At 39.9% G+C, this 26,119-nt stretch overlaps 1 protein-coding gene across 8 annotated transcripts in view; it reads left to right on the forward strand.

Moving 5' to 3' along the window:
* Positions 1-26,119, forward strand: part of RBMS3 (RNA binding motif single stranded interacting protein 3) — a 601,210-nt gene that overhangs the window by 155,788 nt on the left and 419,303 nt on the right. For 4 of the 8 annotated variants that reach the window (XM_027675440.1, XM_027675441.1, XM_027675442.1 and 1 more), the window contains exon 1: positions 311-824. The exons of the other annotated variants lie outside the window; for them this stretch is intronic. In XM_027675440.1, coding sequence (XP_027531241.1) covers positions 750-824 — 75 coding nt within the window. In that variant the 5' untranslated portion in view covers positions 311-749. Of the gene's footprint in view, positions 1-310; positions 825-26,119 lie in introns of those variants that run through there. 8 annotated transcript variants of the gene reach the window in all.

The raw sequence follows: 26,119 nt of genomic DNA on the forward strand, positions 1-26,119 counted from the left end.
GGGGGCGGCCGCGCGGCCTGCGCCGACCTCCCGGGGGAGCGGCGCGCCGAGGTCCCTCCCACCGGCGGCGCGGCGCGGAGGGGGTTTGAATGAAAGACAGGACGAACCCTGAGCACCATGTCACTCCGTGAGGGAGGCAGCGGCAACTAGGCTGGGGAAGGCTCTTCCCTCCCCCCTCCCTTTTTTTGTTTTCTTTTTTTTTTTCTTTATTTTTCTTTCTTTCTTTTCTTTTATTTTTTTTTAATTTTTTTTATTTGGTTGGAAGGGGGGTGGGTGGAGAAGCGAGAGGAGAGGAGAGGGGAGGGCTCGAGAGCGGAGCGAGCCGAGCCGAGGAGAGGACGAGGAGAGCAAGCGAGCGAGCGAGCGGCTCTGCGGAGGTTTGGAGTTGCACTATCTTCCCGGCTCCTCTCGCAGGACGTTTCCCTCCCGTGCCGGGCAGCGGACAGCGCCGGAGGCACGCTGCTGCCAGCGGGGGAGGCGGGCTGCTCCGCCGCGGGCACCAGGGCACGGGGCTTCCACCTACCCGCACACACACCCGCACGCACTCCCTTCACACATACACGCACATATATATGTTCGGGCGCGTTTTTGGCTGTGCTGGAAGTAGCGCGCGGTAGACGGCGAGGGAGTCTCGGCAGCCTCCTCTGTCGCCCGCGCTGTCAGGAATAGCGGCGTGAGAGGAAGAAAGGCCCTGGGGCACTACACCCTGCCAACGAGTTCCCCGCACCAGCCAGAAGGACTCCAGCTACATGGGCAAACGCCTGGACCAGCAGCCAATGTACCCCCAGTACACCTACTACTACCCCCACTATCTCCAAACCAAGGTAGGGACCGGCGGGGCCGGGCGCTTGGCGGGGGATGGAGAGCGGAGCCGCGCAAATTGCGGGCTCGTCTCTGCTCTTTGGCGATTTTTCCGTCCCTTCCTCGGGTTCGGTGCACAGAGAGTCGAGCTGGTAGGCAGAAAGCGGGCGTGAGAGAGTCAGGAAGGGTACCGTCTGCTTTCCCCTTTATTTCTTTATTTATTTTAATTTTTTTTCCTCCAGAGGCTGCTGGCGTCGGCTAATTCCTTTTATTGTTTGGGGAGAACAGTGCGGTTAACGCTATCGTAACAGCGGGCAGGTAGCGTGTTTATTATGACACAGGATAACGATTGCTCTGGACAGCATCAGACATGAAACACTTTTGGTGGCTTTTCCAGTGATCTCTACGGTTTATTCGCAGCTTAAAAGCATTTTGCTGTTAGAAAAGCTGTCTGTGACAACTCAAACTTCTAATCAGCTGAAGAGGAGATGCTGTGGAGCTCGGAGGAGAGCTCAGAGCTAACCGACTGAAAATCTGATGGAGTTTGTTTCAGTGCATTGCACTGCTTTTAATATTTCATTAAATATTGAGGATGATATGGCTGTACTCTGTTGCATTTAAAAGGTCTAGAAATAGAGGGTAACTACTTTTGGAGAGCGTATCCATCACGGACACTTCCGTTTTCTTTCTTCTCTTTTTTTTTTAATAATTTTTAAAATGCCAGCAGACTGTAAAGCAGGCCTGCCTGTCCTAAAGAGGCTGAGTGAAGTCTGTGCTACCTGGCGATGAGTTAGTTAATTAAAGCTTTATTTTTATAATGCCATTGTATAATAGTCAGCTCTCTGGAAAGATTTCCTGTGTGACCAAGGGACAGTAACAAAAGAAAGCCTTAAACTGAAAGTTTGCAAACCTTGTTAGGACACTGTATTTGGAGGAGGAAAAAAAAAGGAAAAAATATGCTCTTTACAAGCCCGTTCACAAGGTGAAGTGTGGCCTCACAGCCACAGATTAACAGTTTCAGTAAATAAACGAACATCCTTTAGGAAGGAAAAACCAAGGCAGAGTGCTCAAATGTGGGTATGGCACTGCATACATATGTACACGTCGCACCTCTGTGGCAAATTTAACACATGGGGCATTTGACGTGTGTGTCTGTGTGTGGTGAAGTGCCACAAGGGAAGCTGACTTGTCCAGACTTTTGGTTTAAAGCGTGTTGATCTGGCTGCAGTTGCGAAAGAATAAGTTATATTTTGTTGTTTATAAAAATTACTTTCCTGTTAATGTTTATAGCCCGACTACTGTATTATATAAATTAACTAATTGTAAAAACTGTGATTCAGGCTGGTTGGAGTTGTGATGACGCCAGAACCGCTCAGTATGATTACAGCCTTGTAATTCATGGCAGGGTTACCTCTCATTCTTTGCTCTGCTGTTTCTTCCATTGCAATATGCAGAATTTTTTTCGGTATATAATTCAGCCTTTTGTAATTTTGTATTTTGGAGTGATTTTTATAATTTTCCCCCTCTTCCTTTCAAGGTCAATCCAAATAGCTTTTTACCTTTGTGACCATTTAGTGTGTAATGTTGCTGTTGCAGCAGCAGCCTGTCACTAGCTTGACTGCGATATTGCCTATAGCTTTAACCGTTTGGGGAACGGGGGATGCAGGCTGCTGCTATTCCTCAAAACCTGGCAAGCCAAGGACATGAAACAATTGATGGTGTTTTTTTTAAAGAACAATAGCCTCGAGTTTTGGAGGAGAAATATTGGACATTCCATGCCTTTTACTCACGTAGCTTACATTTTGCCAGGGTCCTTTTTTTTTTCCTTTTTTTTCTCATTTTTAAAAACTTTTTAAAACAAGCTTTTTAGAAAATTACCCTTATATTTGAGCTTAAAATAGTAACAATAACTTTTCTGCACTATGACTTTTTTTAACCCAATGCTTTAAAAAATAAATTAAATGCGTTTTTATTGCCAGTATATAAAATTATCAGCCCTGTGAAAAGTCATGTGCATCTGTCTTTGCACACTTTTGACTATTACAATAAGGACAGGTAAAATTTCAAATGGTGATACATTTTATGTGCCATTATTTTTTTGTATTTTCTTTGGTCTACAGCTAAGTGCATACATAAAACCTAAATAATAAACACATATACACGTGCATATATATATAGGCACAAGTATTTCTCTTCTATAGGCTATAAGACTTTAAAGTAGTGCAGACAGGCAGCATCTGGATTTTGTTACCCTAAAGCTAGCCGTCAGCTTCTGGGACATTTTAAAGCAGTTAGATCCATTGTATGTCTAAAGCTAATAGTTGGGTAATCACATAATGTTGTGGAGGAGAGCTGTATCTTTTATCATGCCTATTGGAGCAACACATATTAATAAACCTTTGTATGATTCCAGCCAGCCTGAGAACTTCAGCTTTTTATTTTCCAAAAACTGCTCTTTGTACCAAACATGATAGGACTCAGCTCTACAGAAAGAATGTGTTTTTATGCTCATAGCCATGCATGCTGGGGGGTGAGGGGGGAAAGGTTTGCATTCATTTGAAATTAAAGAAATTCTAGGCTTTCTTATGGTATTTCTGTACAGCTTGTGAAATGCAGAGTGACAGCGTGTTCAACAGGCAACATTTGGAAATTCATGTTCCCCAGCGTGTTTGGGTGAAGTGTAGCTTTTTCTTTGCTTGTTTGGTGAAGTTGTCTCGGTTCTTCGTTGGGAAGTACCTCGTTACTGTAATTCACGTCCTTCTCACAGGGGAGCACGGAGCTGCGCAAGACTTCAGTCTACAGTCTGTGTTTGTATCTTCTAACATGGCTAGCACATTGGCGTGCAGAAATGGTGTAAATGAATAGTTATATGGGTAATGGGATTATAAATAGAAAAAATGGATTCCATATGTTTGTCTGATTGCTTTAACTTTTTAGTGTTTTGTGGCCTTTTGTGGAACATGAAGCACGCACTCATTCAATTTGCTTGTGTTCCTTCATTATCAAGTGCCACCACTGAAGCTAAAACTTTAATTTCAGATTTAGGAAAAGCTGTTGTCATCCAGGAAAGGAAAGGGGGGATGAGGGAAGGGTATCAATTCTTAAGAGACAATTGTAAGGAATTTACCGTGTGTCTTAAGCACAAGCACTGAGTGTGATGAAAGACATAACCTTATTTTTCTCATTTTGGTGTAACACTGTCTGACAACTTCAGTTTGAAAGTACAGTGTTGGAACTTCTTTAGGCAGATCCTAAGAATAGGGTCCAGTTGTCCTAGGAGTTTATTTCGGAATAAGTGTTTTGGGTTACTGTTGTAGGTGAAGTATAGTCTTCTGTTTTTGTTGCAAAGAATATTGCATGGGGGTGGTTCAGCTCATGTGTATCTGATGAGAATCTATAGTAGTTTTTTATTTGATTTTGAAACGTTAAGTGAATTTCCTTAGTTGCATCCTTGCTGATGGTGTAACTACTCAAACAATTGATTTACAGGAGTATGTTGCAAATTGTCACATATAAAATGATAATGATGCCAAATCTTGCGTTGTGGTCTGAATTTTTCTTTTGTTGCTTGCTTACCCAAGCGAATTCTTTCCTCTTTACCATTTTGCACACAAGAAAACAAAAATAAGCACTGTGAAATATCATGTAAGGATGTGAAAAAGGGAGGGAAAATATTAATCTCACTGAATAGATTTGAAACAGTCTCCTTAATTTAGTAGATGATGTGTTTTATCTTTGTCCTCTGCAGCTTATGATTAGAACTATTTTTGGGGTCATACTGAAAGAAACCTGTATCACTTGGGTAGAAAGAAGGAGGTGCCACAGTTACCTGTTGACAGGAATTGTTTGTTTTACGATCGCTGTACTTGAACTTGGGGTAAAAATATGCCAGTTAAGCAGCTATTTCCGTGCGGTTTGCTTTCATGCATTCTCCAGATATTTCCTACTTATTAGTCATGGTTTGGGTCTGGTAGTTTAACTCTCATGGTGTTGACTCTGTAATGCAGTCAGGTGGCTGAAACACCTCAAATGAGAGGCAGTGTTTACTGTACTCACAGTACCTCTTCATCTTTGTATGTGTGATGCACGTGTGAACGCATGCAAAAGGAAGAAGTGTTATTTCCCAACACCTGCCTGAATAAAACCTTGTCTCTGAGGATGCGAAAGGTGTGCAGACTGGTCCATAGGCAAGAGCAGCTTAATGAGCATGTTCCTGAAATGACAGAGATATACCCCAGCTGAGGACAAAACAATTGGGAAATTCAAACAGGTGTACTCAGAAGAGTTTAGGCTTGATATAGTAATCATATGTGTACACATTTGGGTGTGTGTTATGTTTCCTTTTTGCCATTTTTAGGGCATCCTTTTGCACAACGGAATTGGGGCTCTCTGTCAGTTGTGTGCCATGAGCATAACTCCCTGCTTGCTCCATCAACCTCTTTTAGAAAGCATGTATTTGGAATCAGCACAAAGCTCTCGCGTCTCTTCACCTTGCACCTACCAATTCCATGCTCTTTTGTCACTCATGTTTCTGTTTAGTGACTTTACGGCATTCCCCACTCTTGGCCATCTGGCCTTACAGAAGGCCCTGAAGAAAGCGTTCCAGATACGGAGATGCCTGACAGGGCTTCTCTGGCTAGTAGTGTTCAAATTGTGCTTGGTGCCTGGTGTGAAGCAGGGGTCAGGTGTAAGGAGTAATTCATCAACCACACACTGATTTCAGGCTGCATTTCCAACCATCTGCAGCTTGGATCACTGCCAGAGCTCAAAAGTCTAGCTGGAGCCCATGTGATCGTGCCAAAGTAAAGGCAAACACTTGCAAATAGAGAAATGCATTTCTAGGAATGAAGGTTGTTCGCACTTAGCCCCTGTTTTATTCAGTATGTCACAGTGTGTTTTAAATGCCTACAAGAGCTGCCTGATAGAAATATGAATTCATTTAAATGCCATTTAAAAATATTTAAGCCTGGCTATAATTTTGATAATAATATTAATATCTAACTCTAGTATTTGCCAGTTGGTTTAAACAATAAGGAAGATAAAAGTTACGTTCCTCTGAAAAATGCAGAAATATATGAACTGATTGGCTTTCCATTTATCTTTAAATGCCTGGATAAAAATACTTTTGTTGTTGTAAGAGACGTTGATATGTATTAAAATGGCATTGATTTTCTTGGTTGATCTTCCTTTCATGTGTTGCCTCAATGCAAGCCTGTTTAAATTAAAAACAAACAACATAAAAAAAACCCAAACCAACACCCACAACCTTCCCAAAAAAACCCAAACAAAACAAACCTCAACAACCAAACAAAAAAACCCAGACCAAGCCTGTGGAAAGGAAAATTCAAATTTTGGTTCCTTCAAACATTTATGTATTATGATATTCTATGGATATTTATTTTGCAAGCAGATATTTTATTTCCGTAACACAAGATGGAAGTTGTGAGCATTTCCCAGATTAGGCTACAAAGACCTTGCTGTGGCAAGTGCTCTGTGTTAATAGTTATAATTTAGAATGCCTTATACAAGATGGCCTTTCAAAATAAAGTACAGTGCTACAGAAATGGACTGGTTTGGTTTTTAATACACGAGGGCCTTTCAAAACACACAAGATGGTATATTCACATTTTAATTCAAGTATCTCGGTAAAAATCATCAGACTGTTGGTTCTTAAATTTCCATGAATTATAAAACAGATAAGAAAATATGCATTTCAAGCAGAATGTCTGAGTTCATTTCAGGTCTTCCTATGAGTAGCCTGGATAGTGTTCCCTTTGCATGTAATTGCAAGCAGGGTTTTCTAATTTTTTTGTTTGTTTGTTTGTTTTGTTTTGTTGGGGGGAAGAGGGTTTGTCACTGGCTGTACTCCAGGCAGAGACTTTGAGTTGACTTGCAAACAATCCCATTCTGGATTGTCCAGGAGGAGAAGCAGATTTTTTTAAAAAACAAATGGTCTGGTTTTATTAATTGTTTTTTTCTTGAAGAAAAGTCTTTTAATGCTAGAAATTTTATGTACAGGAATATAGTTATTGTGTCTCCAGAACTTGCTTCCAGTGCTGCATTAAAATTGTGTTTTGTAACAGTCTCATCAGCTACAGCTGTATGTGATTAAATAATGTAATATCAAAAGCATGTGTGAATAAGAGCTTTTATGATATAGTTGTTCCATACCAAAGACTGCAGATGGGCAGAGAAGGGAGGGAGAGAACAATGATTTACTCAGATATTGTCAGAGCCTATAGTGCGAGTGTTTGTGTAGTGATGTTTTGCAACTGCTTTCCCACTCATATGGGCAAGATTGAGTGACAGAGGAAAGTTTAGAAGTAAACACTTTTACACAGAGAGCTACTCTAAACGTGCAGGGTATCAGCCTGAGAATGGTGGCTACTGATGCAGAACGATGTACCAATATTTTATGTGGCAGATTAACAATAATATTACAGAATAGAAGTTATAGAGAGAAGGATCTATTCTGCTTTCATTGAAAAATCAATGAAAAAGATTCATTGATTCATCAAGACAGAATCGGGCCCATGAAGCACATACTGTTCACCATGGCAAAACCAGGACAGCTGAACAACGTGCAGGTTTAAAAAAAATAAATATATACAGTCACAAGAGAAATAAGAACAGTCTATCAAAATAATTCTACATTGTGCAAGTGGATGAGGACATAGCTCATTTGATACTTAACAGCATTTTGTGTTTTCTGTGGCTATAATTTCCATTTAACATTATTTATCCTGATTTATAATTTTAGAGAATGAGCAACCTAAACCAGATGCTCTGTCTTTCTGTCTCGCTCTCTGCCACAATTGAGATATGATTTATACATAGTGGAAGTCTAATTGCCATAGGAGATGTCTCACATGGAACCCAGTGCCTATAATGAAGATTAACAATTTCTGTAGGAGACTAAGTGCTGTTAATCCACAAAAAGTATCATAGAGCTGGGTTTGCTTGTATTTATACAATTCTTAAGATAAAAATACTGTGTAGTCTCTTTTTGAAATTTGAAGCAAGTCAGTTTTCTGTGTAGGTTTTTTTCTGAGGATACAGTGTTTCTAAATGGAGAAGTGAAGCAAAGGTTGCTTGTCCTATCTGTAGCTGCAGATAGGAAGCTCCTGTTGAATTCCTCAGTCATGCTGTCTTTTATATTTCGTTAGTTTGCATCAAAGTCTAATCTCTTCTCCTAGAAGTTTTTATTAGTTGAAAGACTTCAGATCTGACATTGTCAAATAAGAGAAAAAGATTATATTTCCTGCTTTTTGGATTGAAAGACTTTTTTTTCTTTCTTTCCTTTTTTCTTTGTTTCTTTCTTTCTTGTCTCGTTTTTGTGCTTGGTTGTATACAACTGTGGTGGAAATAAATTCTCTCTCTACTTATTTGTTGTAAAGTTAACTTCAGTATCAAATCTGGTTGTTTATTAAAAAGTAAGTATTTACATATTTAAAGTGCTTCATTTGTGGTATATTTATGCAGATGAAATTGTTTGGACAGATTTTCTATGAGGGTTCCTCTGTTAATTGTATTGACTTAATTCAGATGCAAATGAATGAAATAAACCACCTGACTTACATAGATCATAGTAGAAGCCAGAAGACGCATAAGGTTGAATGTTTACAATGTAAAGCACTCTGATATTTTGTTCCTCATTGGTGTCTTCATGACACATGTTTTATGGTTTGTACCATGTGGCTGATGATGATTTATGGGCTGTCATGTTGTGGAAGTGATGTCACTCCTGTGTGATTCAAATTTATTCAAGAAGAGAAGTTCTTGAACAGATTTGTATTCTCCCCTCCCCAAGTATAAATCAAGCAGCAGTTTGTTTTTATTCTGTGAGTTTACATTAATCGACTAAATCCTGAAACTGCACTTGAATACTCTGCTGCAGAACGTGGCAGAGTAGAATGAGAGAATCTTACTGGTGGAACAACATGATGTTGTTTTATTTAACTGATTGCTCATTTGGCTTCTGTCCCACTCCCTTCCCCTCCCACTTTCACAGCCCTTCCTCTGCCCAGCTATATTTAGAGACCAGCCAGGCTGAGCCATTCAAAGTTCAGTATCGACGCTGCACAGGAGCCTGACCTTTCCACCTCATGCCAATGGGAGATGGCAGGACTAGATCAACCAACAAGTCCTGTGTGTCTTCCCTGTGAGAAACTCTCTGGTCATTTGGAATAACATGTGAAGCAATCTAGTTGCCTTCCTGGTTGAGAAGCTGGCAATGCTTGTCCCAGGGTTATGGGAGGGTGAGAGGCAGACTGAAGATGCAGTAGGTAGGGCAGAAGGCTATTACGGATGCACAGTCCCAGAGCTGGCAAAACCTTGAGGTGATGCATTGGTGAGATAAAGGGACATTAGGGAACTTCAGATGGAGGCCTTTCACCAGATAAGGAGCCTGGTGTACGCTACATCACAAAAGGTTTTTAAAGCTAGGTATCCATAGTTACAGCAGGAGAGTGAAAATCTAGATTTCAGGGACTCACCTGGTGTAATGTCCTCCTTCCCTTTAAAGAAGAAAGTATTTGCCAGTTCTTAAAGCTGGAATGATGTGCCTGTGTGAATTCCCTGGCGCTCAGAGAGCTGCCTGTTTAAAGTTTGCTCTATTTTTCTCTCTTGTTCTAATTTTTCCAGCTGTGGAAAAAAAAATGGCATTGCAATTCTTAGCCATATAAGGGACTTGTTAGTTTCTTTATGTGGTTGGGAATTGTTTCTCCTTTTGGTCTTCAAAGGCTGTTGCGGCTGAATATACTTTAAAGGAAAGGAACTACTTGCTTAGGCAAAGGCTGCAATCCTTATTTCTTCTCTTTCTCACTTCTTTCTGACCTTTTATTGGGGGACATGCATATAAATAAATTCTGCTTTTTGGTGTTGTGAAAATTGATGGATGCTCTTACAAAGAGAGAAGCGTAATAGGAAATGCAGTCTTCATTTCTGTTCTCTCATTTTATAGTGATGAATTTAGTTTGGTGCCAGTTAGTAAGTACATGACCTTTTCCCTACATCTTTTGATTCACGACAGGGAGTGTCAAAGCTGTGTTAGTGATCTCTAATTTCAGCTTTTAACAAACTATGAAATATTAAAAATGAATTAGGTCACTTGGAGCTCAGCTAATATGTCTGTGATGCAGGGTGGTGATTTCATATTAATGAAGCATAACACACATCTTAAAATATAAAATTCAGATTTTGTGAACACAAACAACAGGAATATATCATTTGTAAGTCAGGATATTTTTATCTTGAAAATATTATCTTTTAAAGGCAAAGCAAACAGGATGTTTTGCAAAGATGGGGTTATCAGCCTCATTCGTTTAGTGTTCATTCCAGAAAATCCTATCAGCCTCTCAGCCTAATGAAGTTTTTCAGTGTATTTAACTCTAAGATCAGAACTGCCGACAAGATTTCTTTTAATATCAGCTGAGATATGTCTACACAGCTGTCAATGTTCTGCTTAGCTGATATACACAAACTGATAATCTACCCTACGCAACTGAACGGTATAATATATTATACTTATTTCATGTGCAAATGACACTTCTGAAATTGTTTAGTGGAAGGGAGACTGGTGGTGAAAAGTACTGTGAAAGATACAATGAATAAGGTAAAGAATAGCGCTGATAGCTCTTAGACAAGCCTCTGCCTGGTTTTGCATTCATGAAAACTACCTTTAATACTGCTCTATACCTGAAAGACATCAGAAAAAAGTCAGAGGCACTGCAGTCCTTCAGATGTTTGACAAAGCGTGCAGCAGGACTCGGTAAGCTGAATGCTTTACCTAGGCTGTATTAAGACGACATTTACTGTGTCAATGTAGAGCTTGCACTAAGTACTGTTAAACAATCCTTCGTGAAAACAAGCATAAAGCAGACATATTGCTGTGGCCTTTAGCACAGCAGCTGGGAGCTTTCTGCCTCGGAGAGCATCACACTCGCACTCACTGGATGTCATGTTTGTGCTCTTTGTATCTCTTTTGAGCTTTTGCATCCTAAAGAAACACAGGAGTTGATCTAAATATTTCCATGTCCTTTTTGATGTTGCTTTTACTATGGGTGTCAGTTGGTGGTGCAAGATGGGATAATAATAAATCTGGCTGATATATAGTGACTCCAGGATGGCAGTGGTAGTACATGCTGATCCCACGTGTCTGTCGTTGCCTCACAGATACAGGTGCTCAATGCACTGAGTTGTCTTGAATTTTGAGATTATGGATATAATTCCTGACTCTAGAAACATCTGTGAAAAAGCTGTAGACTACTGGCCCACCAGGACATACTTGTTATCTTTGTGATTTAGAAGCCTTTCTGGCCTCTCAGCTTCTGCTTTATATCTCTGCCATTTAACAAAATCACTGTAATTGTATACAGTTGTCCGTGTGCAACATGCAATTTCCTGTAGTTTGAAAAGCTTTCAGCATAAGATTGTCTAAACTTAATAGCATAAACATTAATTTACTGTGTTAGATGGGTTATTGGGTGTTTTTAGCATGCATAAGTCTGGCAGTAATTGTGCTGGACAGAAGAAATAAGTTTTGTTTCCTTCACTGTCTGCCTTGCTTTGACTTAAACAGGTCCCTGGTGATGGTAATACTTAGCATGTAGCAGTCATTTCAATTTTCAGTGGCCTGTATAAACATTAACTAATCTTCAGAGCCCATTCTAAGAGGTGCCTTAAACACCTTATTTGCTCATGTAATGGCTGCGTGCATATAATGGCCTCAGCTTTCGGGAGGCCTATACTGGCTTATCAAGAGTTTGGGTATAAATTTGTGTAGCATCCACACCTTCTCTCTTTGAGCAGAAACTGGAGGCCAGGAATGTTGTTGCTGCTTTATGAGCAAATGTAGTGCATGAGGGGTGTAAGAATGGAGGCAAAGCAGAAAATTAAAGGCAAAACGTTTGCAGAAGGTGGCATGTTGATCTCTGGTTATCCAGAAGTGTTGATTGACCAAAACTTCAGCAGATGGAGGTCTCAAAAACATTTGACACTAGACCCAACATGACTCCCAGATGGGGCATCCAGAATTACAGAGCACTTTGCAAGACCACTTACCGAAGTGAGACCCCGAACCTGCCTAGCTGATTTAATGTTACAGCTTCCTCTTGAGCTTTTCTGTTGGGGAGAAGGAGAAAGGGAGTCGGGTGAGAGGATGCACTTTCTGGAGAAGAGGAATTCCCTGTAGTTTCAGTGTTGGGGGTGGTGGTTGTCTACAATCCTACTAAGATGCCCAGGTGAATAGGATGTTTATGGTCTTTGACCAGTGATGTGAGGGGCAGATCAGGGCCCAGTTTGCAGTGTTGTAGAGATTCAAACAATGCTTGGCCCAAATTTTACCAGAAGACACAAAAAAATTATCAGACACCTGGATAAGGATTCAAAGGACTACTTCATTCTTCCAGGAAACAAAAGGAAAAACAGTTTCAAATAGTGCCTGTGCACAGCCCTCAGCCTCACTGGCCCTTGCCAGCCTTGTTAGGCACTGACGGGAAGGGTATTAAAATCAACTGTTACAATTCTACCAACATCATGTAAGGACTGGTCCATGTTCAAGTCCTTTAGTTTAATTTTTCCAATCTACAGCAACCTAATAATCAGCAAGGCAATACCAAAAATGTTATTTGTGGGTGGGTGTTAGCTAAATAGTAGTTGATAGATACAGATTCGTCACAGCCAACTGGCTTTGGTTTTCTCATGGATGATGTAGTGTGCCTTGCTAGGACTTATTTTAGATTTTCTGTTGTCATTACTCTTCTTATTCCTCTCACCTTGGCTTGTAACATTGTCATATGTACTTCCCTCTCTGTTGTGTTGGAAATAGTTGCATTTTTAAAAATCGCAGCTTCTTTGGCTCAAAGGTACTTCATAGATGGGTGATAGAAATGGATGATATCTCTGATGCTGATAACTTGCATCCCAAGGGTTTTGTTTTAAATATGTGAAAACGCTACAAACAAGGGTTGATTATTGGTGTTTTTAAAACTGAACAAGGAACTGTGCCAATGGCCACAAAGATGTAGATTTTGATTTTGCAATGTGTGTTGAGGAATGAAGTATGACTGCCATGCTCCAACAATAGCCGATGAAGTAGGCGTTTATGCTTCATCTCTCCTGGTCTTTTAGCAAGGGAGTAAATTATTAGTTGTTTATTATTTCTTAACCTTCAGTGGATGACTTCTTTTCTGTGCTAGTCAGCTATTCTGAGGTAGAGATGTGTGGATTTTATTTCCTTCCTCCTCTTTCCCCCATTCTCATTTGCTCCCAGGTTAGATTGTCAGGTAAGTTCATGCCTTCTTTTTAACCAGCCTGAGGGGCAAAGCTTAGGTGACAAGGACAGACTTTGAGAAACCTGAGGCATGAGGCGTGGGCACCATTAGCATGAAATGAATGGAAGGAAAGCCATAAGTCTTATTTTTATTCTGCAATTTGTCCATCTTTTTTGATTTAGCAGATTTTCTTTTCGATTTTTTTCCCCCTTCTTTTTTTTTTTTCTCCTCACCCTTTTAAGAGCTCTGCTGGTTCTCATTTTTCTTTCACCTAATGCTTATATGTATGTCATGATGCTTGTTCTGCCATTTGACCATGACAACTTTTTTTTAAATCTAGATATTGCAATTGCATTTCCTAAGCCAGTCATACTCTTCCCCTCTTTATTTTTTTTTATGGTATTTTACTGTTTGCAGACTGCCTCTGACTGTGAAGTTCAGTTGTGCCAAGCTGCATACAAAACCAGGGTAAGAGATAGTCCCTGCCTGCAAGAGTTTGTGATCCTGCCTTATTTACATTGCTCATAAAGGTGGGTAGGAACGGCAGCAGAGAGAAGTAAAGTTCCTGGTGGGAGATTGCATTGCAAAGCAGTGCCAGGATCCGGATGGTAGATGGGAACTAGTGTTTATTGTTTACCCATATACCATGTGCTACTCCATTACCTTGGGAATGAGTCACTCTGCCTTCCCAGTTCATGCATTGTTAATTTTTTTCCTTTTCTTTCCTAATATTTAGGGTTGCAGTTGCACACAATCATGTCACAACTACTTTTGTGTTTCCCTGAGCTTTAATTTCTCCACTTTTGCTGTTTGGTGGCCAGTTTCCCATGCACTGCTGTTTGGAAGATTTTGGGTGTTGCAATGTGAAGGAAGCCATGGTGTGGCTCTCTGGAGGTGCCTGTGTTGGTAAGCTGGCACGTAACAAATAAAGTCGTAGCTGATGTTGCTGGCTGACTTCATGGAGAACGTAGTGGAACTGGACAAAAGAGCAAAGCAGCTGAGGTCAGTGTGAGACAAGAAGTCTATTCCCAGCAGATGAGAGCTCTGGAAATATCGTGGTGTGCGATGGCTGGGGGCTGGCGCTCAGTGAGGATTAGAGTTGGTATTTTTTTCATGCTTGCTTCCTGTTTCACTAGGGCTGTAATGTTGCAGGAGAGCCATGTTTCCCACAACTGTTCGGTGCTTTTGAAAATTTTGAAATACTCTGGGGGAAAGGGATGCATGTGTCTTGCACTTCAGCAAGTCGGCTGCTGATAAATGCTAGGCTGAAATTTCAAAGGGACAGTGCTCTGTACAGTAGCTTGGGGCCTCAGAGTCAGAAGTGCTGGTCACCTGCAGCTCCTATTAACTTCAACTAGAACCGTATGTACTTTGCACTTTTGAAGGCCAGAAGCTCCTTAGGGCTTAAATGTTACCTTTTTTTTTTTTTTTTTTTTAAATAGCAGTTACAAGCTGACAGGGAAATCTTCTCTCACTTTTACTGTATTTTTCTTAAGGGAGGAAAAGAGGGTTGGGAGACCAAGGAAAGAAGTTTGGGCTTTTTGTTTGGTTTTATGTTTGTTTGTTTGGGTTTTTATTTGTTTGTTTCTTACAGGAGTGACAGAATGTATTTCCAAAAGCAAATACCTTTCTAAGCAGATAACTCTTTATTTTGTTAGCAGCATACTGTTAATGATTTAAATAACTTTATTGTTTATTTACCTTTGGCAATTTAGATTGGATAATGAAGAGGGATGTGATTTGTTCTCCTATTTAATTTTAATTTTTAAAAATCTTGTAGCATTTTGGATACACGGACTGTCAGGAAATGATTATTTGCTTAGAAAAAATGTGACAGAAGCCTCTCTAGCAGTTAAGTGGAGTTTATTTTTATGAAACATGCATTTTGAAAAATACTTACTGCTTTGGTCTGTTACCAGCTCTTTTAGTTATATTAGGTGGCAGGAATTTATTATTCCTAAAGGTATTTTAGTTCAAAAGGGTCTAAGTTTTCAATATGTGTGTTTGTATACGTACCAATCTCCCTCTAGATTGCAGGGAAAAGCTTGAATGTCTAAACCAGGTATACCTAAAAGGCTCAAAAGTCACACACACATACACACAAAAAAAAGTAGAATGCAGTCTTATAAAAAGCTAGGGATGCACCATCAAGCCTCACCAGGGCTCCCTAGGTTTAGATATAGGTTGCAGGCCTGAATATTTCTTGAGTTTATAGACTGTAGTTTTGGGGTTAACACTCAGCTAATAATCATTGACTTTTTTTAATTAGACATGTATTTTGAAATTTTAGGTTTGGGTTTCACATTACTGCCAAGTGCTGCTGTGTCTGTTGCTTACTCAGCATTAACAGTGGTAGTATCTAAAGCAGACAACTACATTAAAAAAAAACACCTGTGCCTGATTTGTTTAATTGTATTAATTTTCTTCCTGTTGTGGTTGGTAGAAATGATTTATTGGGACAGATAGAGTGCTTGTATTGGGAGACTGGTAACCTGTGAGGTGTTCTCCCTTTGGGCCCCATCCTGCGGTCCAGGTGTGCTCACAGCTGAACATCACCTTGTGAGCAACTCTGCTGAAACTACAGCACTGCATATGTGATGAGGAATTATTCAGTGGGAAGAGGACTGTCAGAATTTGGCCTTTAAGATAGAAATGCAATTTTTTGTGAGTGTATTACAAACAGTAGAGAGTTAAAAGATGAAAAACTGCTACTACATAGAAAAATAATACTGTTTCGATTTAAGCCTTGGTTTCTATTAAGCTTTCTTGGAAAGAAACTTGTTCCTGAGGGCATTTTATCTATTTTTCTCTCTCTCTTAGGATTTTATACTGCTGCCCATCACTGCAGTATCTGAATGTTCTATATAGAGATTGATGGCAACTTTGAAGTCCCCAGTGAACTGTGCAATCTTTGACACATCTTTCTTTAGGGGGTGAGAAAGTACGTTGGGTGGGATTTTAGAAAAAAAATATTAGTCTTATTTAATTTTACATTCTAGTAGTATTTTTAAAAAAATTATCACTTTTGGAGATGTTGTGGTTATTGGTTTTTTTCCCGAATTTTTCTTCTCCTTTTTATGATTTGACTGAGGTTATGGGGTACAAGAAGTGCCAGTATTAAATTCAGAACACATCACTGACTTTTAAAAATCTGTTTTCCTAAATGTCACATCAAGCAGATAAGGGACAAGTTATCAAATATCTAATGTTACAGAGTTTTGTTTTTTTTGCTCAATGTTATCTAAGTTGTTTGAAAAACATTCAGATAATATTTGCGGTTTTACAGGTGATGTGTACCATATCTGTATCAGTTCATGTTAATTGTTAGATACAATCTTTTATCTTTTAAAAAGATTCTAGTAAGAGAAAATATTTAAATTAGTAGATAGGGAAAAGTTCTTAAAATTAGAAAGATTAGAGTGAGAGGACTTACTAACTGGTTTAGATATTCACCTCTGAATCATTTCAGTATTAGTCCTATGCAGCTAATCTATCTATCCAGCTATATAGTCTGTTTAAACACAGTACTTGGCTCTTCCCAATAATTTCAAAGAGAAATAAAATTAACATCATTGTTTTCTCTCTTTCTTTTCAGTCTGTCAGAAAAATACCTTGATTAGTTTATACTTAGTTTATACGCATGGGTGTCTTCCTTGGATGTGAACAGTAAGAAATTTTTGAAGAAATTCAAGTTGTAGCAATGAGTTCTTGGTTAATTCAGAAGATGACTGATCCTGTCATCATTTCTTAATTGTTGTTTTTCTTTTTTTTTTTCTTAATCTCACATGATTGTGAGCTCCAAATATTAGAGCATGCTAGACCTGGGCTGCTGTCAACATTTGAGGGCTTCCAATAGTGTCCTAGTGAAGATAGAAGTCTCTGGTAACTTTTGACTGAGAAATCACTGGTAGTCATTTCATATTTAGAGAGAATTGAAGGTAAACCAGTCATCATTAAGACATGGATTTGAACTAGGCTGTGCATTTAGTAGGCAGTTTGTGGAGAAGGAGAAATTCTGGTGGAATTCTGGCTACAGTATTAGAAGAGAACTCATCCATACCATGCTCCCTTCCTCAGAGGTAAAATCGAGTCGATTTGCAGTACTTCTACCAGATGTTTCTCAGTGGCTTGTGTTATAAGGAGGCACAAGGAATTCCTACCTCATGGAGAGAGATGTATCTGAGGAAGCTGCTGAAACCCTCACCCTCAGTTAAAGAGGGTTCTGCTACTGACCTGGGTAGGTGTGTTAGTAATTATATAGTGAAGGGGGAAAAAATAAAGGCAAATTTGTCTGGTTCTTTAACTTTCATGCTTCAAGGAGGGCCTGTTGTCCCTCTACCGTAAGAACTTAGTTTTGAATATATGAAGGTGAAGGAGCACGGTCAACTCAGGAGTGACAGCTCCACCTGAAATGTCTTAATTATTTTTTGTATTACCCTTTTTTTCCCTGCAGCTGTTATTTTGACTTCACATGCTCTTCAAAGATGTTAAACGTATATTATCACACACATAAGTCACAGTTTTTACCAGGGAGTCCAAGAAGTCAGCTTTTATGTTCTTGTTTCAAAAGCTGTATAGCCTTATCTTGTTTTTTTTACTGTTGAGTGCCCGTTAGGTTTGGTGAGAGCTACTGAGAGCATAATATTTTTGGAAATCAGGCCATTGAGGTATACTTTGGTTATAAATATCTGTGAGCTAATTAGGTTTTAAAATGATAGTCACAAACGAAACATGTCTTTCTTCTCTTTCACTAGTAAAGAGATCGGGTTAGCTTGGATGAGTTCCTCATTGGCATGGATGGTGTACCCATGTCTCAGTACGTTCTTTGAGCAAGTTTCTTTTTTGAGGACTGTGAGTCAGCAGGGTTTTGAAGTGGATGAGTCATAGACAAACTAGCTGAATGATGGTTACCAAGTGGGTGGGGGAAGCAAGGATTTTATTCTGGGAAGGTGTAAATGCAGACAGAGGCCAAGTCTGGAGGTGAAGGAGGCCACAGGATGAAAGCCATTAACTGATAGGAAGTGCTGAACTGGTGTTTGATGCTGGCTGCTCTTTGTGGTTCGCTGCAGTGATGTGCTTCCTCCTGGCTCTGTTTGATGCTCCTGTGCGAAGTCTGTCTCCCTCTTGGGGAGCAGATGTTCCAAATGAACAGCAGATAATCCTGACAGATAATAAAGAAACATTAATTTTGCTGAGAGCCAGCTAGTGTCTATCCAAGAGTCAGATTTCTGGCCATAAGAGAAATTGGACTAGCCTATGCTCCAGCCCTTTCAGCCGTACGGAACATAAACCTTTAACATCTCTCTGACTGGGACAGGCAGCATCAACTGCACCTATGCAGAGCAGATTAGCATGCCAGCCTCTGAAATCAGAAACAATGGAGGCATATTGTACTTCCTGATGAATCTTCTCGTAGGGCTTAGAAGCAAAAACACAAACCACATGAAATCATCCTATTCTGGATAATCCCATTTACTGCTTGGTAGAAGACCAGGATGCCACTCTAGAGCATCACGTTTCTGCAACTCCTCAAGTTGTAACGGAATTTGTAATGAGATTTCCCTTGGACTTGTTGTTACACAGTATTTTGTAGTTCAACAGGAAACCAGAAAATATGACCATATGTCATTGCCACTGGAGTTACTGCTGACCACATATCTCTGTATATTAGCAGATGATGATAAAATCTGAATTTTCCTGTGTGATGGAGTGTTTGCTTAGAGTAGAACAGCAGAATAGCTGTCTGTCAGAGACCTTTAGAAGGAACTGAAGAGTAGTGGCTTAGTAGTCAAGCTTCTTGCAACCCTACTCTCTTTTCCTTCCTCCCAGTATGTTCAGATAGCCCAGCAGAGATAGTAAACACTTCAATTGATAGTATTCTGGAGTGCTCAGATAGTGAAGGGTGTAGCTATGTTCACCAGATTCCAACTGTCCTGTTTCTTCTTCCAAATGAAAAAGCTTTTGTCAGGATAGCATATATAAGTACTCTTCAGTGCAAGCGCAACTCATTCTGAAACTATTTTGATTACAAAGTTTAGGTTCTCTTGATTCTGGATCTATAGAATGTGAAACACTGAACTGCAGGGTGAGAGACAATCAAATGTATAGTCTATAAGAAATACATGAAGAGGTTTATCTAGTCTAGCACAACAAAGAAAGAGCCAATGGCTGAAAGTTGATGCTGGTAAAATTCAAGAGATAACACGGTGTGAGTTCTGAAAGGCAATGGTAATTTACCTCTGGAACATATTGCTGAGGGATGAAGCAGATTCCCCTATCACTTGAAGTCTTTAGATCAACACTGGGTCTTTCTCGTTCATCCTTGCTGTGTTCAGTCTAGGGGTTTCTGGGTATGGCTTCTGTTATGCAGAAGGTCAGACTAGGTCATCATAATGTTCTTCCTGGTCCTAAAATGAGGGTCTGTGAGCTGTGGCTGCTTGTATTTTTTGAGTAACAAATTCAACTGCTAGTGGTAATGGAGGATATGCAGAGCCAAATCTCAAATTGAATCCAAGCAATGGGGAGAGTAGATGTGCCTGCCAGAGACACCTCACTTCCCTAGCTTCTGTGTTATATCAACTTAGATTTTCCTTTTCCTTCAAATCATGCTCGTTTACTTATACCCTGCCTCTCACTTGGCCCATTGCATTTCAGGGATTCTTGATGACATAAATCACAGGCTGAAACACTAAAAGGAGGGAGGATTCAGGACAGATTAACAAAGTGAACACTATGTAGAAAAGCATGACTTTAAGTGCCCCTGACTTTCGGGCCTTATAGCATTTCTGACTCTTTGGTATATAAATTACATCAATTTAGATTCCCTCATTCATCAATAGATTGGGTAGAACAAGTTCTAAGGGAATCTGAGTGAACATAAGTGTGTATAAATTACATTACCTTACAGATTGCCTCTGAATTTGGCCCAGATTCTTTCCTTTATTTTCATTATGTCAACTTTGTGCATTGGCATTATGGTCTTTTCAGCAACTGGCCTGACAGCTAATGAGTTCTTTCTACCAACAGTAAATCAACCAAGACAGACAATGCTGCTTCATGTAAATACTCCTCTTTATGTTCAGACTATTCAGCATACCATTAAATTTAGAACAGTGTGCTAGTAGAAATGCATGTGAAGAAGTACTGTAAAAAGTGCTAATTATTCATAAGCCACCTGGTTTCCTCTTTGCTCCCCAGCGAACCATGTTCTAAGGTTTGGGAAAAATTAGAAGAGGGCTAGAAAACATGATAATACTGAAATATGAACTGCTGTGTTGAAAACAATTAAGTCCAAATGGTTTTGGGAAGTTTTTTTTGATTTATGGTTGTTTGTACTCCTCGAAATTCCTGCAACAAACAAGGTTAAAAGTCAAGAAATGAACTAGTACATTTCCACTCTTAGAGAGCTGAAACAAAGGAAACTTTAATTGTAGTTTATTAGGAAATAGAATAGATTTTTCCCTTTATTGTTGAATAGAAGAAAAATTGTATTTGTATGTTAATTAAGTTACAGTAGAATTTGTTTCAGGAATAAGTGACATGCTATGCAACTTACTTCACCTCTCAGTTCAGAGTCTATTGCTAAAAGGCTACACTTTATCCCAGATTGCAGTGTTGATAAATATTTCTGTGCCACTTCATTATGTTTTAGAGAATTTTTTTTTCTGATGTTAGCACTTAAGCATTTAAGAAGCTGTGGGGTAGGTAGAACAAGGAATTCCTGCCTGGTTTCTTCTTCTGCCTTTTACCCTGCTGTATGAACTGAAGCAAAACTCACTATTTTGTGTCTTCTGATCTGAGGTCGGCAAGAAAGCCCATGGAATCTTATGAAAGATGTTCAGAGATACAGCTGATTTTTTTTTTTTAATATTCTCAGGTGGTGGGATCTATATAAATGCAAACTACCCATATTATTTCCTATCACATAAGATTTTCTATCATGCCTCTCCTCCAGAATCTCTGTGTTCTCTTGAATGATGAAATTGCAAATGTTCCATGAATGTCAGTGCAATTTATTATCATCTTTCATTCAGAGCATTACAAAATGATTTGCAGATGCAGGTGTTGCTAATGATTTTCAGCCACCCTCCTTAAAGATTGGAGAACATAATTGTCCCTGTTTCTGTAACAAGGGTGAAACTCCCTAACTAAAATGAAAAGGCCAGTTTTGAAGGTGAGTCTGTGTTGCTACTACATCATTGAGGGGCTGTTTTATACTTTCTTTCTCTACTTTTTCTGGGTTTTTTTGCTTAGTGGAATCTATTGACTGCACGTGGGGTAGAATTTTTTTTTATGTGCAGATGGATGCTTTAGATGAAAAGGAGGGGGTAAAAAAAAAAAAAGTGCTGTTTGACAGGCCTGAAAATGTATGTTGTAGTATTTAACTGTGGATATCATGGCTCTTTCTTTGTCATCTAAAGACTCTTAAATCTCCATTTAGTCCTAAAATGTACTTCATCAGCCTCACTTGCAGTATCTTACAGATTGTCTCTGATTTCAGCTCCAAAATAATAATAGGAGGCATTATATATGACTCTTATTATGGAAGTTTTGAAGGGGCTGTGTGATGGAACATTTCTGGCCATATCTCATACAATCCTTTGTTAAGTTTCCTGGTGAGGACATCACCTGAGAAATCAAAGCTGTAAATGGAGGCATACTAACGGCACCAAATGTTTGAGAATATGCAAATCTGTAGACTTGATCTCTTGTTGGTGAAGACACTGGATCCAAGATCCTGGTGACAGGAATGACTATATCAGTAGAAAAAGGACAAGATTCCTTCTCTCTGCAGGACTGAGCAGATGTAGTTGGTCCTGGTTGCACAGAGATGCAGGGATTCAGCCTTCTTTCCGTGCAGCCTTGATTGGAGAAAGTACTGTAGGGCACTAGCTGCAAATAAAAGCTTTTTTTCCATAGGGAAGAACCCTTGGGGGAAGGTTGGTGCAGTCATGTCAGCTCTCTCTTGAGGCAAATCCTCTTAGGCACTACTGTATAAAGGGATGAAATTTGAAGCCACATGCCAGTGGGAATAAGTCAAGTGGGATGGCTAACATGGTCATGTCAAATGTATTTTAGCACAAATGGGGCTAGGATATTTTTGTTGTTATTGTCTTTTAAAGTGAAGCTGTACATACTTTGCTTGTGGCAGCTCTCTGAAGGTTCAGTGGCTCACTTTTTATTTGATTTTGATTAAAATCGATGTTTCTGCCAGTCTTAGTGATCTCATGAGTGAGATATCTGAGTTTGACTCCTGGATTTATTTTTTACTGTGTTGTGTGGTGCGGGGAATCCCTGTCTCCCTCTAGATGGAAGGCGGAGCTTCAGATCTCTGCGAAGCAACTCTGGTAGGGGTAGGATGGCTTTGATAGACTCTACAGGAGGTGCCTTTTACCACTAATTAGCTGCAGATACACACCATGTAGGCATTCCCAGCAACCTAAGCCTCCCAAACACAGAACAGGCATGGTCAGTGCAAGTCTCCCATCCCTCCCTGATAATCCTATTTAATGCTAATAGGGAAAGATCAAGTCTTGTGGAGAATAGAGTACTGTGTCCTAAGTTTACATAGACTCTTGTGTTTCTCCAGGGGCTGAGATAAAGGAGTGCTGGGTAGTCCTTTTTTTGACCTAGCAGAGATGAAAATGGCAGGTTGTGTAGTTCTTGTGAAATTAGGTTGAGCTCTGAACAGCACATTGTTACTCAAGTGTGTTCTGTATTAGGAAAGCTGAGGCAGGCTTAATGGCTTAGATAAACTATCCAAAGGCTGGCGAAGTAATTAGTAAATGTGCACTGTCAGACCAACTAATTTGTTTAATCTTGAACAGACAATGTTTATAGATATTTAAATCATCTTAAGAAGTGACTGTCCAGAGTCGTGGCAGGATCGTGATCTATGCAGTGCTGCAGGCAAGCAGACCTGTTCCCTCCCTTTGCTGCAACACCACTGAACGCTGTAGAAGGCAAGCACAGCCCTACCACACTGCTGTTTCGTGGTTATTTAATTCAGTCCTAGTGCTGGGAGGTAATTCTGTCCTTGCTGGAAGCTGCTCCTTCCCTGCTGCAGGCATTTGCTTTTGTGTGGCTACCAGGCGAATCAGGCTAGGGAGCAGATCTGGCGGAAAGCTAGGACATTCTGGTTTCTCTCTTTTTTTTGCTTTCTTTCTTTTTTTTCTTTGTCCTTGTCCTTGAGCTTGGCCAGCTCAGCACATGGCCAAGCGAGCACTAGTGCTGGCACCCAAGAGGGAGTAGGAATACCCAGTCAAGGGAGGAGGCGAGGGCAGAGACAGCTTGCACTTTGGGCAATTTAAATTGGTAACAAAACTACAACCTGAGTTTACATGCCTGTTTGTGTAAATTCAATAGTTTACTGACTTCTGGCAGGAGTTGTGTTTGGGTTCTCTGGGGTCCAGGCACAAAAATGTCAGAAACTTCACTATAGTGACTGAGTCTTTCAGCTTCCTGTGCAGTTCTTTGCCAAATTAAATAGAGCCAGAAATCTCAGCACCAGCAGCTGTAGGGAGTTAATCCCACCCAGATCCAGATTAGCCATGGCACATTCTTGTAACCATAGGCACGACAGTTTAGTGTAGACAGCTGTTCTGATAAACCGATCTGGGAATCCTGCCCTCATAGGAATGTTTGATGTGTACTGGTCACAGAAGTTATTTCAAAGTGATGGTGAGACAAACTGGTAGCCTGAGTAGCAGTTGCATGTTTTTGTCAGTGTTGTGATGGCAATACCACATGGTTATCAAAAATGACATGAATGGTTTTACTTTAGAAGTGTAATGAATTTACTCTTCTACCTGAGTTATATAGGTACAATGCCAGTACTTATCTCCTGTGTTGTGAGGGCGATGCCTGCTTGCTTATCCACTGAAGACTTGATACAGAGAGACAACAAGTGTAGAGATGGACAGCCTACTTCCTACCCCCAGCAATATTGTTTTTTCAAAGAGGATTTTCTTCCCTGCCCATTTTGCTCTTTTGGCCTATGTTGGCATTATTCTTGATGGTATTGGCTGAATATTTGGTGGAATGGGAGGATGGGGATACTTGAAAATTAGGTCATGATGAGATGATTGTAGACAAGGACAACTTTTGACTGGGTGAATGGGGGTAAGACTTTAAGACTGTTTGGAGCCATAAAGATGGGTCAGCTTGGGAAGTCGCATGGCTTGAGAACCAGACTTTGAATCTTAGAGTTGGGGATGTGAGCACCATTTAAGGAAAAAAAAGCATGTTTTGCCACACAGTATTGGGATGCTAAAAGTTCACGTGGGTTCCAGATGAGAATGGGTAATTTCATTGCATAGAAATCTTCTGAGGAATTATCTCCAAAAACTGTCCATGAAGTGCGAAATGCTCAAGTTGTTAAAGGCTGGGAGTGTGGTCAAGGATAGTTATCTGCATGTTTCCTCTGATCCTGTGCTCTCCTTTTGCTATCTACTTCTGGTTATTGTTGAAGACAGGAGTTGGGGCTAGACGGGCTAATTATCTGAACCAACATAGCCATATTTATGACTCGAAGGAAGAATATAAGTAGCAGAATCCAGTAAGTAGCGTACTGTAATCATAGGCACAACAGCTTAGTGTGGACAACTGTTCTGACAAACCAATCTGGGAATCCTGCCCTCTTAAGGGTGTTTGCGTACTGGTCACAGAAGCTCGTAAAGTTATGGTGAGTAGCTTTGATAGTTACCTTGATGGAGTCAATAGTCTGGAAGGGAATTGTCTTCTCGGCTCTGCTGTTAGTGTGCTATTCAATTCAGGACAAGTCATTTCATCTGTTTGACTCAACTCTCCCATTCTCCTGACACGAACCCTTTATCTGTGTTACCATTTCAGTTGTCATCTCTGTCAGTTGAGGACTTTCTTAGGCCGTGTTTGCGCAGTCACAAGAGAGGTGGCGCATTTCAAGGATTTAGCTCTGCATGGCTGGAAGTTCTGCCTCTCAGCTGAAATTTGGTAACTGACTGCGAACGCGTTGATTTCATTGTGGGTATAAATTAAAGCAGGTTAAATTAAACTATCCTGAGGCATTGCCATAAAAGTGGTTTACACTAACTTTGAAATTGAAATAGGTCAGGAGCACATATGTATCAGGTAAGATGACGTAGTGTCCCAAGGTGTACTAACTCACTGGCTTCCCATTGTGCCAATGGGTTCCCCATGTTCTTCTCAATGCTTTGCTCAAAGGATCTCTCAGTCCATTTTTTTATTGATACTCACTACTCTAGTAATAATAACGATAAATCTGAACATCTGAGCAGAATCATTTTTCTGTTCAACCTCTGCTGCTCCTTTGATTAAGGAAAGATTTAATGCTTTAGTTTGAGACATGTTTTGTTACAGAATAGAGGGCTTTGATTCGCTTGTTTATAAAGGGGTGCACTTCCTGAGCAGAATGGAAAACATTCTTTGGTGGTAAAGGATGTTGAAAGTACAGGCATTCCTTGTAGCTGGTGGATTTGTTCTGAACTCATACTTATCAGTACATGTTAACAGAAAAGAAAAATGTTGAGGTATTGTTCCACAAACAAGGTAAATTATATTCTTTACCACGTGTTTGTGGAGCTTAGTGTGAGACCTGAAGCTCCATCTGAGTAATTTCTTGATTTTAGGACACCTTAGTGGCAGGATTTCTTTCTTTTTGGAGGAGGGTTTTCTTAAATTTTTTTTTTTTTTTCTGGTCATTCCTTTCCTTCATATTTTTGTCAAGTGACTGTATCTAACTTCAAGTGTTTTAGAATGATGTTTGTATGGCAAATAATATGCATCTTAAATGAAACTGAATTTTACGGTATTAGATAATTTGAATTGCAAATATAAAACTCCCAAAACAAGCACCAACAAACTCCCTTGATGATTTGACTTCCTGGTCTTTTTTGGAAGACTGGTGACTGATTTTGATGGCAGAGATATTTTTCTCCATTTTTTTTTCTGAGGGAATATAATTTAAGTGCCTATTTTACAGTAGAGAAACAACATTTACTACGTAAACTATTGGTCTTATAGCTACAGTTTGGCATTATGATTTTATC

The sequence above is a fragment of the Neopelma chrysocephalum genome, unplaced genomic scaffold (genome assembly GCF_003984885.1).
Source record: "Neopelma chrysocephalum unplaced genomic scaffold, ASM398488v2 Primary Assembly neopelma1_26, whole genome shotgun sequence".
NCBI lineage: Eukaryota > Metazoa > Chordata > Aves > Passeriformes > Pipridae > Neopelma > Neopelma chrysocephalum.